Consider the following 15,150-nt stretch of genomic DNA (forward strand, 5'->3'; position numbering starts at 1 on the left):
AATGAGAGCAAGGGGCGCCTGGGTGGTGCAGTCGGTTAAGCGTCCGACTTCAGCCAGGTCACGATCTCGCGGTCCGTGAGTTCGAGCCCCGCGTCAGGCTCTGGGCTGATGGCTCGGAGCCTGGAGCCTGTTTCCGATTCTGTGTCTCCCTCTCTCTCTGCCCCTCCCTCGTTCATGCTCTGTCTCTCTCTGTCCCAAAAATAAATAAAAAACGTTGAAAAAAAAAATTTAAAAAAAAAAAAAAAGAGAGCAAAAGGTTTTTTTTTTTTTATGAAGTCCAATTTATTGATTTATTTCATTTAGAGTTTTTTGTGTTTTATTTATTTATTTATTTATTTATTTATTAAAACATTTTCTCTAATGTTTATTTATTTTTGAGAGAGAGAGAGAGAGAGACAGAGCAGGAGCAGGAGAAGGATAGAAAGAGAGGGAGACACAAAATCCAAAGCAGGCTCCAGGCTGTCAGCACAGAGCCTAACGCAGGGCTTGACCTCACGAATCATGAGGTCATGACCTGAGCCAAACTTGGACGCTTAGCTGACTGAGCCACCCAGGCACCCCTATTTTTTGTGTGTATTTTAAAGGCTTGCCAAACCCAAGGTCACAAATATTTTCTCTTGTTTTCGTCTAGAAGTTTTATAGCTTTAGTTCTTACATTTATGTCTATGAAGTATTACCAGTCATCTTTTGTATATGTTATGTGGTAAGGGTGGAGGTTAGTGGACTTTGTCCATTTCATCCTAGTTGTATCATTTATTGGCATCAAGTTGTTCATGATATTCTCTTCATATTCTTTTAAAGTCTGTAGGATCTATAGTGATGTCCTCTCTGTTTCATTTCTGGTATTAAGTGTAGTCTTACTTTTTTTTTTCTTCCTACTCAGTCTGACTAGAGATGTATAAGTTTTTTTTTTTAATTTATTTATTTTGAGACACACACACACACACACACACACACACACACACACGTGAGTGGGAGAGGGGCAGAGAGGGAGAGAGAAGATCACAAGCAAGGCTTGATCTCTCGAACTGTGAGATCATGACCTAAGCTGAAATCAGGAGTTGGAAGATTAACCAACTGAGCCACCTAGCTGCCCTGAGGTTTATAAGTTTTACTGAGATTCAGAAATGACTTTTTGGTCTCATTGGTTTTCTGTTTTCTTTTTGTTTTCTATTTTGTTGATTCCTGATCTTATCTTTATTATTTCTTTCCTTCTGCTTGGGTTTTAATTTGTTCTTATTTTTCTAGTTTCTTAAGATGGAAACTGAAGTTGTTGATTGGAAACTTTTCTGGTTTTCTAATATAGACATTTAAGCTGTAAGTTTCCCTCTAAGTACTTTCATGGTATCGCACAAATTTTGATATGTTGGGTTTTCACTTTCATTCACTGTGAAATACTTTCAGATTTCCCTTTTGATTTATTCTTTGACTCATGGGTTATTTAAAAGTTTGTTACTTAATTTTCAAGATTTGGAGATGCTCCAGATTTTTTTTGTTATTGATTCCTAATTTAATTTCATGTGGTCAGAAAACATACTTTACCTGTTTTGAAAATTTTTAATGTATTGTTTTATGGCCCATGATCATGGTAAATGTTCCACAAACAGTTGAAAAGAATTCATATTCTACTGTTGTCAGGTGGAGTGTTCTAGAGACATCAGTTAAGTCAAATTAACTGTGTTTAAGTCTTCTATAACCTTATTGACTTTCTCCTTACTTGTTCTATCAATTATTGAGAAAGTGATATTGAAGTCTCCAAGTATAGTTGTGAATTTGTGCCATATTCCCATCAGATTTGTTTTTGCTTCATGTATTTTGAAGCTTTCTTATTAGGTGTATAAATATTTAAAATTGTTATATTCTTCTGATGAATTGATTTCTGTAAATTTATGAAACATTTTCCTGTACCCTTGGTAATAGTCTTTGTTGTGAAATCTTTCTCTGGAAACAAAACAAATGACCAAAGGAGAAAAAGAGAGAAAGAGAGACAGATCAAGAAACAGATTCAATTATAGAGAACAAACTGATGGTTGGGGTGGGGGGGGTTGCTAAATAGATGATAGGGATCAAGGAGTGCACTTGTGATGAGCACAGGCTGATGTATGGAATTGTTGAATTACTTTATTATACACCTGAAACTAATATAACAATGCATATTAGCCAACTGGAATTAAAATTGGGTGGCTTAGTCAGTTTAAGTGTCTGACTTCCGATTTTGCCTCAGGTAATGATCTGGTGGTTGTGGGTTTGAGCCCCGCATCAGCCTGGGTGCTGACAGTGCAGAGCCCACTTGGAAGTCTCTCTCTCCACCCCTCCCCTGCTCACTCACATGCACATGCATGCATGCTCTCTCTCAAAATAAATAAATAAAGGGGCGCCTGGGTGGCTCAGTTAAGCATCCGACTTCAGCTCAGGTCATGATCTCATGGTTTGTGAGTTCGAGCCCCACATCGGGCTCTGTGCTGACAGCTCAGAGCCTGGAGCCTGCTTCGGATTCTGTGTCTCCCTCTCTCTCAGACCCTCCCCCACTCGCACTCTGTCTCTCTTTGTCTCTTGAAAATAAATGTTTAAAAAAATTAAAAATGAATAAATTTGAAAAAATAAAAAATTAAGACATTAATTTATTTTGATATATTTTTAAATGTTTACTTCTTTATTTGTGAGAGAGAGAGCAAGGGAGAGGCAGAGATAGGGAGAGAGAGAATCCCAAGCAGGTTCTGCACTGTCAAGCACAGAGCCCAACTTGGGGCTTGATCCCATGAACTGTGAGATCATGACCTGAGCCGAAATCAAGAGTCAGATGCTTGACCACCTGAGCCACCCAGGCGCCCCATACTTTGTGTGATATTAATATGGCTATTCCAGCTTTGTTTTGTGTTAGCTTGGTTTATCTTTTTTATTTAAAGGGTGTTTTCCTTTTTTAATTTTATTTTAGAGAGCAAGCACAGGGGAGAGGGGCAGAGAGAGAGAGAGAATCTTTTTTTAAAACTTTAATTTTTTAAATGTACATCCAAGTTAGCATATAGTGCACCAATGATTTCAGGAGTAGATTCCTTAATGCCCCTTACCCATTTAGCCCATCCCCCCTCCCACAACCCCTCCAGTAACCCTCTGTTTGTTCTCCATATTTAAGAGTCTCTTATGTTTTTGTCCCCCTCCCTGCTTTTATATTATTTTTGCTTCCCTTCCCTTCCCTTATGTTCATCTGTTTTGTCTCTTAAAGTCCTCAAATGAGTGAAGTCATATGATATTTGTCTTTCTCTGACTAATTTCACTTAGCAAAATATCCTCTAGTTCCATCCAATCTTGCAATGGCAAGATTTCATTCTTTTTGATTGCTGAATTATACTCCATTATATATATATATATATATATATATATATATATATATACACACACACACACATATATATATACACACACCCACACACCACATCTTCTTTATCCATTAATCCATTGGGCTCTTTCCATATTTTGGCTGTTGTTGATAGTGGTGCTATAAACATTGGGGTGCATGTGCCCCTTCAAAACAGTATACCTGTATCCCTTGGATAAATACCTACTAGTGCAATTGCTGGGTCATAGGATTGTTCTATTTTTCATTTTTTGAGGAGTCTCCATACTGTTTTCCAGAGTGGCTGCACCAGTTTGCATTCCCACCATCAATGCAAAAGAGATCCTCTTTCTCCACATCCTCGCCAACATCTGTTGTTGCCTGAGTTGTTAATGTTAGCCATTCTGACAGGTGTGAGGTGGTATCTAATTGTGGTTTTGATTTGTATTTCCCTGATGATGATTGATGTTGAGCATTTTTTCATGTGTTGGTTGGCCATCTGGATGTCTTGAGAGAAACAGAATCTTAAGCAGGTTCCACATTCAGTGCGGAGTCCAACATGGGGCTTGATCCCATGACCCTGGTATCATGACCTGAGCCAAAATCAAAAGGCAGATGCTTGGGCGACTGCATGACTCAGTCGGTTAAGCATCTGACTTCAGCTAGGTCATGATCTTGCAGTTTGTGAGTTCAAGCCCCACATTGGGCCACTGGGCTCAGTGCTGGCATCTCGGTGCCTGGAGCCTGCTTAAGATTCTGTCTCTCTCTCTTTCTGCCCCTCTCCCACTCGTGCTCTGTCTCTGTCTGTCTCTCTGTCTCAAAAATAAACATTAAAAAGAAAAGGGCAGATACTCAACCAAATGAACTGCTCAGCCTCCCTAAACTGTGTTTTCTTGTAGGAAACATATAGGTGAGTTTTGCTTTTTATAAATTGAATCTGAAAATCTATGCCTTTTAAAGGAGTTTTTAGATAATTTACATTTAATGCAATTAATGATATGATTATGTTTAAATCTGTGGTCTTAGTATTTTTCTTCCTGTTTGTATACTCTGTTCTAAGTTCCCCCTTTCCTCTTTTTCTCTCTCCCTTTGGATTAATTAAGCATGTGTTATTTCCTCCTCTGTTGATTTACTAGCTCTGCCTCTCTGTGATTTTGTTGTTGTTTGCATTGCTATAGGGCCGTTAGCTTGTACACACCTTTAGCTTATTATAGTATACCTTCGTGTGATATTTTATCACTTCCCTTATAGCTGTAGGTCTTTACAGCAGTATAGTTCCATTTATCCTCTTCTGCCTTTATCTAATTGTGGCCATACATTTTACCTGTACATATGTTGTGAACCTCACAAGATGTTATTATTTTTGCTTTAAATAATTAATTATTTTTAAGAGATTTTTTTTAAATAAGAAAAAATATTTTCTATTTTATGTGCATTAAATATAAACATATTTTGTATTTACCCACACATACATTTCTTGTATTGTTCTTTTGTTAGACTCAGATTTTCATCTGGTCATTTCTGTCTGCCTAAAGAGCATCAACATTTCTTGCAGTATAGATACGGTAGTAATGAATTCTTTTAGCTTTTGTGTATCTTAAAATATATTCTATCATATTTTTGCTTTGTTTTTTATATTTAGAAATTTGCTTTTATGTTATGGGAAATCTTTTTTTTTTGTAATAGTGTTATTGATATATAATTCACGTAACTAAACAATTCATCTATTTGAAGTGTACAATTCAATGGATTTTAGTACATTCACAGAGTTGTGCATCACACAATCAATTTTAGAACATTTTGGTCACACCCCCAGAGAGAAATCCTGTACTCTTTATCTGTCTTCTCCCAATACACCTATCTCTTCAATCCCTAGAAAATCAATAATCTACTTTCTGTCTCTATAGATTCAAATATTTTGGACATTTCATATAAATGGAGCTATATAATATATGGTCTTTGTGGGTGGCTTTTTCACTTAGCACAACATTTTCAAGGGACATTTCTGTTGTAGTATATATAAATATTTCATTCCTTTTTTATTGCTGTTGTCTTGATAGACCACCTTTTACTTATTTTTTTATTTATTAACTTGATGGACATTTGGGTTGTTTCTAGTTTTGGCTATTATAAGTAATGATGCTATGAATATTTGTATATAAAGTTTTGTGTGGATATATTCTTTATTGCTATCAGTTACTTACCTAGGAGTGGAATTAATTAGTTATATGTTAACTCTATGATTAACCTCTTGAGGAATTGCTAGGTTGTTTTCCAAAGTGTTTGCACCTTTTTACACTCCTGGTCATTGTATATTTTCTCTGGAGAAATGTCTATTTGAATTCTTTTCTGTGGGTTTTTTTTTAATTAGGTTATTTGTCTTTTTATTACTGAATTTTAAGAGTTCTTTATATATTCTGGGGCACCTGGGTGGCTCAGTTCATTGAGTGTCCAACTTCAGCTCAGGTCATGATCTCATGGTTCATAAGTTCGAGCCCCACACCAGGCTTGCTGCTGTCAGCATAGAGCCCATTTCAGATCTTCTGCCCTCCCCCTCTCTCCCTCTGCCCCTCTCCTGCTCATGCTCTCTCGCTCTCTTTATCTCTCTCAAAAATAAATAAAACATTTAAAAAACACATAAAATAAATAGAAGTTGTTTTTTAAGAAAGAGTTTTTCACATTTTCTAGATACAAATATCTTTTTTAAAATTTTTTTAACATTTATTTATTTTTGAGACAGAGACAGAGCATGAATGGGAGAGGGTCAGAGAGAGATGGAGACACAGAATCCGAAGCAGGCTCCAGGCTCTGAGCTGTCAGCACAGAGCCCGACACAGGGCTCAAACTCACGGACCATGAGATCATGACTTGAGTCGAAGTTGGACGCTTAACCGACTGAGCCACCCAGGTGCCCCCTAGATACAAATATCTTATCATGTATATGAATGGCAAATACTTTCCTCCTTTCTGTGTGTTTATCTTTTCACTCTTTTGATGATACCCTTTGAAGCACAGAAGTTTTGAGTTTGAAAAAATCCAATTTATCCAATTTATTTTTTCTTTGGTTGCTGTGCTTTCAGTGTCATATCTAAGAAATAATTGCATACGCCAAGATTTTTCCCTATGTTTTCTTCTAAGATTTTTATAGTTTTAGCTCTTACATTCAGGTCTATGATCCATTTTTAAGTTAATTTCTGTACGCGGTATAAGGTATGGTTCAATTTCATTCTTTCACATATGAATATCTAGTTATCCCAGCACCATGTGTTGAAAAGACTTCACCTCATCTTTGAAAAATATTTTTACTTAGTATACAACTCCAGAGTGTCATTCCCCACCCCCAACCTCACCCCCACTTTAAATATGTCAAACAACCATTTGGCTTCTGTTTTTCCAATGAGAAGTCTTCTGTCATTTTATCTTTGCTCCTCTGTACATAGTGTGTCTGTTTTCTCTAAATGATTTTCAATTTTGTTTTTTAATTACCACTGGTTTTAAGCAATTTAATATGCTTTGGTGTTCATGTTTCTTGTGCTTGGGGTTTGTTGAGTTTTTTAGATCTGTGAGTTTTCGGCAAATTTGGAATGCTTTTATTATTTCTTCAAACGTATTTTCTGCCTCCCATCTCCTTCAGGGACCACAATTATACATATATTGGACTGAAGTGTGTGTACTGATGCTCTGTTCATTTCTTTCCATCTCTTTTCTCTCTGTTTCTTTTTGGAGAGTTTATATTGCCTTGTCTTCAAGTTCAGTAATGTTTTCTTCTGCAGTATCTAATCTGTTATTGATCCCGCCTATTAATATTTTTCATCACAGCCATTGTTTTGTTTACCTAAGTTTAATTTGGATCATTTTTACATCCTCTATGTTTATACTTTGCATGCTTATGCTTTTCTATAGCATAATATGTATATCCAATATACATAATATAACTGTGTTATATTGTGTAATAATTGTGTCATTTGTGAAAATTTCTATTGATTGATTTTCATTTTCATTATGCGTTGTATTGTCCTGCTTCTTTGTATGCCTCATAATTTTTTATTGGATTCCAGACATTGTGAATTTACCTTGTTGGGTACTGGACATTTTGTATTTTTTAAATATTCTTTAGCTTTGTTCTGGAATGCAGTCAATTTACTTGGAACCATTTTGACATTTTCAAGGTTTGTCTTAAAGCTTTGGTAGAGGAGCTTTTAATCATAGGCTGACATTTTCCCCTTTTCTGAGCAGTCTACCTGACGCCCTGCTTATTACAGGTTTTCACTCTGACTGATGGGAGCACAAACTATTCTCTACAACAGTTATTCTTCCTGTCCTCTCTGGTGGTTCTTTCCCTGGTCTCAGGTAGTTTTTTTACACACAGGTGCTTATCATTACTCAGCTGAAGACTTGAAAGTACCCTCTGCAGATCTCTGGAGCTCTGTTTGTGCAGTTCTCTCTTCTCCATGTAGCTCTCTTCTCTCCTATTCTCTTCCCTGCAAATTCCAGCTGCCTTAACCTCCCCAAACTTTCAAATCTGTCTCTTCAACTCAAGTAGATCACCGGTTTGAGTGTCCTTTCTCTGGTTATGGCCAGGAAACTTCACCCAGAGAGTAAGCTGAAGCAATCATAGCAGTCACCTCATTTGTTCCACTTATCTTAGGGATCATTGTCCTCTTCTGGTTATTGTCCACTGTCTGAAAATTGTTTCATATATTTTGCCCATTTTTTTCAGATATTTAACATGGGGAGGGGTAAATCTGACCCCATCTTGCCTGGAAGATATATAAAGTTACTCCATCTTGCCTGGAAGACATATAAATATGTCAATAAATATTTTACACCATTCTCTGAACTCTGAGTGGTTTCATCATTGGCAATAAACTGGGTTCTTTCTGGAAACTTTAGTATTAGTCCTACTAGAAGTTCCTGGGCAGGCACCATGGGAAGTCTACAATTATATATGTTATTATTCTGCCTTCTATTTGTTTCAGATGTATTTCTCTTGTCTTCTTAAGCAGACTGCAAAATCTTTAAGATCAGGAGCCCTCCATGTCTTATTTTTTATGCCCCCCCCAACATTTTTTTAACTCTTACTCAACCTTTACCTCAACCTTTACTCAACCTTTACTCAGCCTTTACTCAATTTTACCTGAAAATTCCATTTGAGGTGTTAATAATACACTTAGGATTAGAATTTATGTTAAGCATCAGGACCACATAATCAAATGCTATTAAAAATGAATGCCTGCAGGAGCACCTGGGTGGCTTAGTCGGTTAAGCATCCGACTTTGGCTCAGGTCATGATCTCACCATCCATGGGTTTGAGACCCACTCCAGTTCAGAGCCTGGAGCCTGCTTCAGATTCTGTGTCTCCCTCTGTCTCTGCCCCTCTCCTGCTCATGCTCTGTCTCTCTCTCTCAAAAATAAATAAACATTAAAAATTTTTTTTAAAAAATGAATGCTTGGACTCCTGGTGGCTCAGTTGGTTGAGTGTCTGCCTCTTGATTTTGGCTCAGGTCATGATCTCATGGTTCATGGGATCGAGCCCCACATCAGGCTCCAGGCTGACAGCTCAGAGTCTGGTTGGGATTCTCTCGCTCTCCCTCTCTCTCTCTGCCCCTCCCCCACATGTACACACCTTCTTTCTCTCTCTCTCAAAATAAATAAATAAACTTAAAAAAATGAATGCTGATTTATCCACTATAATTTATATATATAATTACAGGATAAATATACAGTGGATTATAGTATATATATATATATAGTATATATATATATATATATATATACACTATATATGGAAGTATATATATATACTATATATGGACTACCACCATCACCCTCATTGTGGTCAGATGAGAAATTTTCTCTCCATCTAACTTGTTAATATCTTCTTAAGGCAATAATATAATAATTAAGAATGCAGATAAATGAAAACCTGGAAAATCAACAGACTTAGCAGGCAGTTCTTCACCAACTGAGAGCTCTCATCCTTCATGTAAAAGCATATCTGAATATTTGCCAAAGTAAATATTAGCAAAGTAATATGGAATTAGATCATTTTGGAATTTTGCCCTTTCCGCCAATGAATTGTCATTAATTCTACTCTAGATAGAAATTTAAAAAATTAGAATTACTTTTATCTGCCTTATCTATTCTGGTAATACATAGGAAAAAAATACACAGTGATTTCATTCACTCTCTCCACAAGAAATATGCCCTTAATCAACAATAAATGTATTCCAGGTTCTGTTCCATGTGTTGAAGATCCTGCTGAGGGGAAGACACAAAATACCTTGTTCTTATAGCATATTTTCTCTTGGTACTATTTACATATGGAGGCTCCATGTAGGTTAGTGGTGTAATATATTTATCATATGTGAGTTATCATGGGTTCATCTAATGAATCATTTGTTGAGTACCTCATACATTCCAGACATTTTTCTAGACATTTATGTTATAGCAGTGAACAAAACAAATTTCTTGCTCCCAAAGAACTTCTATCTGGGGTAGGAGGCAGTCAGATAAACAAATGTAAGGCTGTAGCAGTGCTCTAAAGAAAAGCAAACCAGGATGATGGGCTAGATAATCATGAAAGGAGCTCTATTTTATATAGAGTGATCAAGAAAGGCTTCTCTAACAAGAAATAGTGTCATTACAGACACTGGATGAAGTGAGGGAACTAGTTAGGTGGACTGTTTGGGGAAACTGTTCTAGGTTGATGCGAAATTGCAAGTACAAATGTTTTGATGTAAGAGCGGACTTGGCGAGTTTGAGTGGAACTAACACAGTAAGAAGAGTGTTAGGAAGTGGGGGTAAAAGGGATGAGCTAGGTCAGATCAAATAATACAGTACAGTCCATCATAAAGTCATTGCATTTTAGTTGGAAATGGAAAGCTGTAGTAAGGTTTCGAGCAGAGGAGAGAGATGACCAAATTTACACAGTGAAATGATCACTGTGGTTGCCGTTGACAGGGTAGACCTTAGGGAGGCAAAGGCAGAGCAGTGAGAAGGCTATTGTAACCTTTCAGGTGAGAGATGATGGTGGCTTGGCCTACAGTGTTAACACAGGAGATGGTGAGAAGTGGTCAGATTCTAGATGTATTTCCAATGCTTTCGCTGAGTGAATAGAGTCAAACAAAAAATGAATATATACTGTATGATTCCATTTATATCACATCCAGCAATTACAAATCAATCTATAGCAACAGAAGGTTGTTTGGAGATAGGCAGAAAAGGGGAGGGAAGATAACAAAGGAGCATGAGGACTCTTATCAGTGATGGATACATGATTTATCTTGATTATAATGATGGTCTCATGGGAATATACATATGTCACAACTTACCAAACTGTCCACTTTAAATGTGGGCAGTTTATCATATGCCAATTACATTCCAGTAAAGTTATTAAAATAAAGAACACCCAGGATTGGCTGATGGGTCGGATTGGGTGTGAGAGAAAGAGTTGTCATGAATGATTTGTAACTTTTTGACCTGATCACCAGGAAGATGGGAATTAAAATGGCATTTATTGAGATATGGAAGACTAAAGGAGCAGGGTTTGAGAGAGAAAATAGTTTGGTTTTTAACCAATTAAATTGAAGATGCCCATTAGATACACCTAAGATTCTAGCGCAAATAAACAGAGTAGAAAAGAAATGAACCCCTGAGGGCACTATCCTTGGAGAGTGCCAGTGACCTTATCCATTGTACATTCTCTCCAGAGAATTATGGGAACTACACTGGACCAATGGAATATCTCATGGCCCCTATAGTCAAACAACTGTGAACATCTATGTGAACATCACATCTTTTTCTTTATTCAACACTATGGATCACATAGACAGGCCACATTCTTTCCTCTTGCTTTTCTGTGTTTTTTGTTTTTTTTTTTCTTCTTCAATTTATTTCTTTTTGAGAGAGAGAGAATCTTAAGCAGACTCCATGTTCAGTTGGAGCCTGATGCAGGGCTCTATCCCACAACCCTGGGACCATGACCCCGGGTTCATGACGGGAGCCAAAAGCAAGAGTCAGATGATCAACTGAATGAGCCATCCAGGTGCCCCTTTACTCCTGCTTTTAAAGAATCCAATTAGTTTGGAAAACCAATTGATGGGTTTGGTGTTGAGGTGGATGAATAACCTTAGTAGAGAATACCGCAGTGAGAAGCCCCTGGTCACAGTCAAATGCCAAGTGCTCCAACCAAAGGCAGAACATTGTAGCCACTGCAGGCTTATGGCGTTTTTTCCCTTCCCCCATACAGAGAATTCAGTTATATCGTGATTTATAAAAAGATTTTGTGGGGCTCCCGAGGTTGAGCCTCCGACTTTTGCTCAGGTCATGATTTCACCGTCGGTGGGTTTCAGCCCTGCTTTGGGCTCTGTGCTGACAGCTCGGAGCCTGGAGCCTGCTTCAGATTCTGTGTCTCCCTCTCTCTCTGCCCCTCCCCTGCTCGCGCTCTGTCTCTCTCTCTAAAATAAATAAAATTAAATTAAAAAATTATTTAAAAAAAAGATTTTGCTTCCCCTAGTCAGAAAATACAAAATATTGCATGTTGCTTGATGGAGGCTTTACAGAATTGTGATAAAAAGGATATTCTCTGGGTTTGAATCTCAGCTCCATCTCTCACTAGATGTGTAAATGCCCCAATTTACTCATCTCAAAAATGAAGATAGTAATAGCATCCTCTATTGTGAGGGACTATTGTGAATATTAAACAAATTGATACGTTTAAAGACCTTAGGATAACACCTGGGCGTTAAGAAAGAACTCAATAAACATTAGCTGCAATTCATTAGCTTCCCCCCCCCCCCCCCCCCCGCGCCCCCGACCTGATGTTTATTCTCTTTCGCTGTTTTGATGTCATTTAGTTTCCACTAAATTGTGGATTTCTTTTGACAAGGGCCAGATACCTGTCTTTTGACCTACATCTTTCCCCACACCAGTCTAGTGTCTCCAAGGCATGAATGATAGCATAAAATGGAAGCTCAACCCATCTGTGTTGAATTACTTCTTCCCTTAGGGATAAAGGCCCAAGAATTCTGAAGACCTCAGCACTGGTATACACAGCCTACCCCTATCCCCCAAGGCTACAAACAAACACAAAAAACAAAAAACAAAAAAAGACCAAGCCGGCCACTAGTCCTAATTTCCATCACCAACCGACCATTCCACTACTCACGCCCCTTCCCAATCTAAGGGGATCATGGATGGGACCCCCAAGGAACCCCCGGAAGCCTGAACGAACCCCTGGGAGCCTCAATCCGGAGACTAACAGCGGCAACTCGTGGGTGGGATTTGGTAGTTTGGAAAAGGAGGCACCGAACCAACATTGAGGGGAGTGGGAGGTGGGCTGGTTTGGGCTGGACCAGGAACCAGAAGCTGCCAGAAGGGACCCGCGTTGGGACGGCGGGGTGGGGGTGGGGGTTCCAAGGTCGCAGAGACCGGTGAACGAGGAATACGAAGGAGCGGCCGAGGGAGCGGCGACAGGAGCGCGGGCCGCCGGGGCGGAGACAGCACGCGGTAGCGGGTTCGAGCCCCTCGCCGGGGCCGTGCTGACGTGTCGCCCCGGAACGCCGCGGCCTCCGGCGCCGCCCCGCCCCGCCGCGCGCCCCGCCCGCCGCGCTCCGCCCTCGGCCCCGCCCGCCGGCGCCCGCCCCGCCTCGCCTCCGCCTCCGCGCCGCCGGCTCCCCCGCGGTGACCACAACATGGCTGCGGCGCCGGGGCTGCTCTTCTGGCTGCTCCTGCTCGGGCTGCCCTGGCCGGTGCCGGGCCAGCCGCACGCGGGCACGAGCCGGCGCTTCTCGGAGCACAAGCTGTGCGCGGACGACGAGTGCAGCAGTGAGTGGCGGGAGGGCGGCAACGGCGGCAACGGCGGCAACGGCGGCGGCGGGGCCGCGCGGGGGCGGGAGCCGGGCACCCCCGCGAGCCGGTCGGGGGCGCAGGCCGGGCGGGCGCGACAACGGGGTGGGCGATCGCCGGGGCGGTGCGCCGTCCCCTCGGTCTTCGACGCCCGCCGGCCCCGGTCGGGGGGCTGCGCCTCCCACTTGTTGCCAGCGTTTCCTTTCCCTCTGCTGATGCGGCGGGGTCTTAGGGGTGGCGGTGGCCCCCGGTTTCCTCGGGGGCGGCTCGCAGCGCTAGCTCCCGCCCGGTCCCGAGGGGAGTCGGGACACATGGGGTACGCGCCGCGCGCCCTGGGCTCCCCGCGCTGCAGGGAGCGCTCTCCTGCCCCCGCCGCGGGGACTTGGGTGGGTGCAGTCGGGGCGCCCATGCGCCCAGGACTCGGCGGGTGCTCTCCCCGTGGCGGGTCGGTGGTGGGGCTCGGGAAGTGCGCGCTGGCGCTGCCCCTTCGCCCAGCTGCTTTCTCGGATTTGGGGCTCCTACCGCCTTCTTGACAGGGATTGGAGTTTGGGTTTGGGACGAGCCCGGAGTCCAAGCATGCAGTGTATTCCAAGGTCTCCGCCCCGGCTCTGCCTCAGTCCTGTCATTTCTGTGCTTGGGTGTCTCCTTGCAAACAGCCAGGCAGGGAGGGCACCTTCGGAAGGCCAAAATCTTTCGCTCTCGAAAGAGGCCAAGAATCTGCATTGGCCACCTGGGACCAGCAGCCTCCTCTTCTTTGCGCAGGAAGCGGAATTGTTCCCCAGTCCTAGATTGGGGGTGGGGGGTGGACTGTGGGCGGCGAGGAGGCCAGAGATGTCCAGAATCAGATGAGGATTATTAAAGTAATCATAATGCATTCCCCCAAGGGTTTCATAAACGCGATCAGCTTTAGCTTTAGTCACTTGTGTTGTCGGAATCTCTCCCTCTGTGTTTGTGGGACCAGAATCATTCTTACCGTCTCCCGGAGGGTCTTGAATAACCTTGTAACTTAGTGACAACCAACGTTCGTAAATTGTAAACAACACATATAGAAAAAATATTCATGCCGAAGAGGCCGCATGGCTGCAGTTTATTTATATTCAAATCGGTGCTATTCACAAGCAAATTTCATAATTGGAGGAGTTTGTATCCACTGCAACACCGTTCAAGAGGAGGAGGCATCGTGGATTGTGTTAAACTGGTTCCTAGAGGTAACCTAGGGCTGAAGCAACTAAACACCGCAAAAGTGGAGCCGATTTTACAGTTTTTGCCTTCAGTTTCCTCTGAGCAAACCCAGATGATTAGCAAGTGGGGTTGGCTAAGACCGAATGTTTGCTATGCTTTGCTTTCAAGGACTCCCTGACTTGGGTTCCTCAAAACCATAGTTAAGGTGGAGAATCACATCGCTGATGCTTCCTTAGTACAGAGGCATGGTGTTGGAAGGGCCCGTGGTTGTCACTTAAGTTGAGAAATGGCGTGTGTCCAAACAGATGTAACTGAACGACCGGCAGCGGCTGAGCAGGGTCTGGGACCGTGTTGCATAAAGTGTTTGTTTAGTAAGGTGTGCGCGTGTGTGCTGTCCTTGTGTACTTTCCAGACAGTTGTTTCACTGTGTGCATTATGTTGTCATCTAGTTTACTGTTACAGATTCTCCGTGATCTCTTCTAAGGGGGAACAAAAGAAACATTACCACTTCCAGTTCTGATAGGACCCCCAATCTGAAATTGCCCATTACCTTCAACCTGGCCTTTCCCCCAATTCTATCTGGATTTGGATGGCTGGGCATATATTAAAATAACCGGATTTTAGCGTCAAAATTCAAAGAACCGCCTTCAAATCTATCTGTTCACCCCCCCAAGTATGTATTTAAAGATACATTTTAATGTATTTATTGCTAATTGGCTTTAAGAAAAAGTATTCTTTCCATTCACCCTTCTTTTTCTCTGCTATTTAATTGCGTCTATTGTCCG

General features: G+C 41.3%; 1 protein-coding gene across 3 annotated transcripts in view; it reads left to right on the forward strand.

The window, feature by feature from the left end:
• Positions 1–12,992: 12,992 nt before the first annotated feature.
• MIA3 (MIA SH3 domain ER export factor 3) overlaps positions 12,993–15,150 on the forward strand; it is a 54,978-nt gene continuing 52,820 nt past the window's right edge. For all 3 annotated transcript variants that reach the window (XM_060644404.3, XM_060644406.3, XM_060644407.3), the window contains exon 1: positions 12,993–13,162. In XM_060644404.3, coding sequence (XP_060500387.3) covers positions 13,030–13,162 — 133 coding nt within the window. In that variant the 5' untranslated portion in view covers positions 12,993–13,029. The remainder of the gene's footprint in view (positions 13,163–15,150) is intronic.

The sequence above is a fragment of the Panthera onca genome, chromosome F1, assembly GCF_046562875.1.
Source record: "Panthera onca isolate mPanOnc1 chromosome F1, mPanOnc1 haplotype 2, whole genome shotgun sequence".
NCBI lineage: Eukaryota > Metazoa > Chordata > Mammalia > Carnivora > Felidae > Panthera > Panthera onca.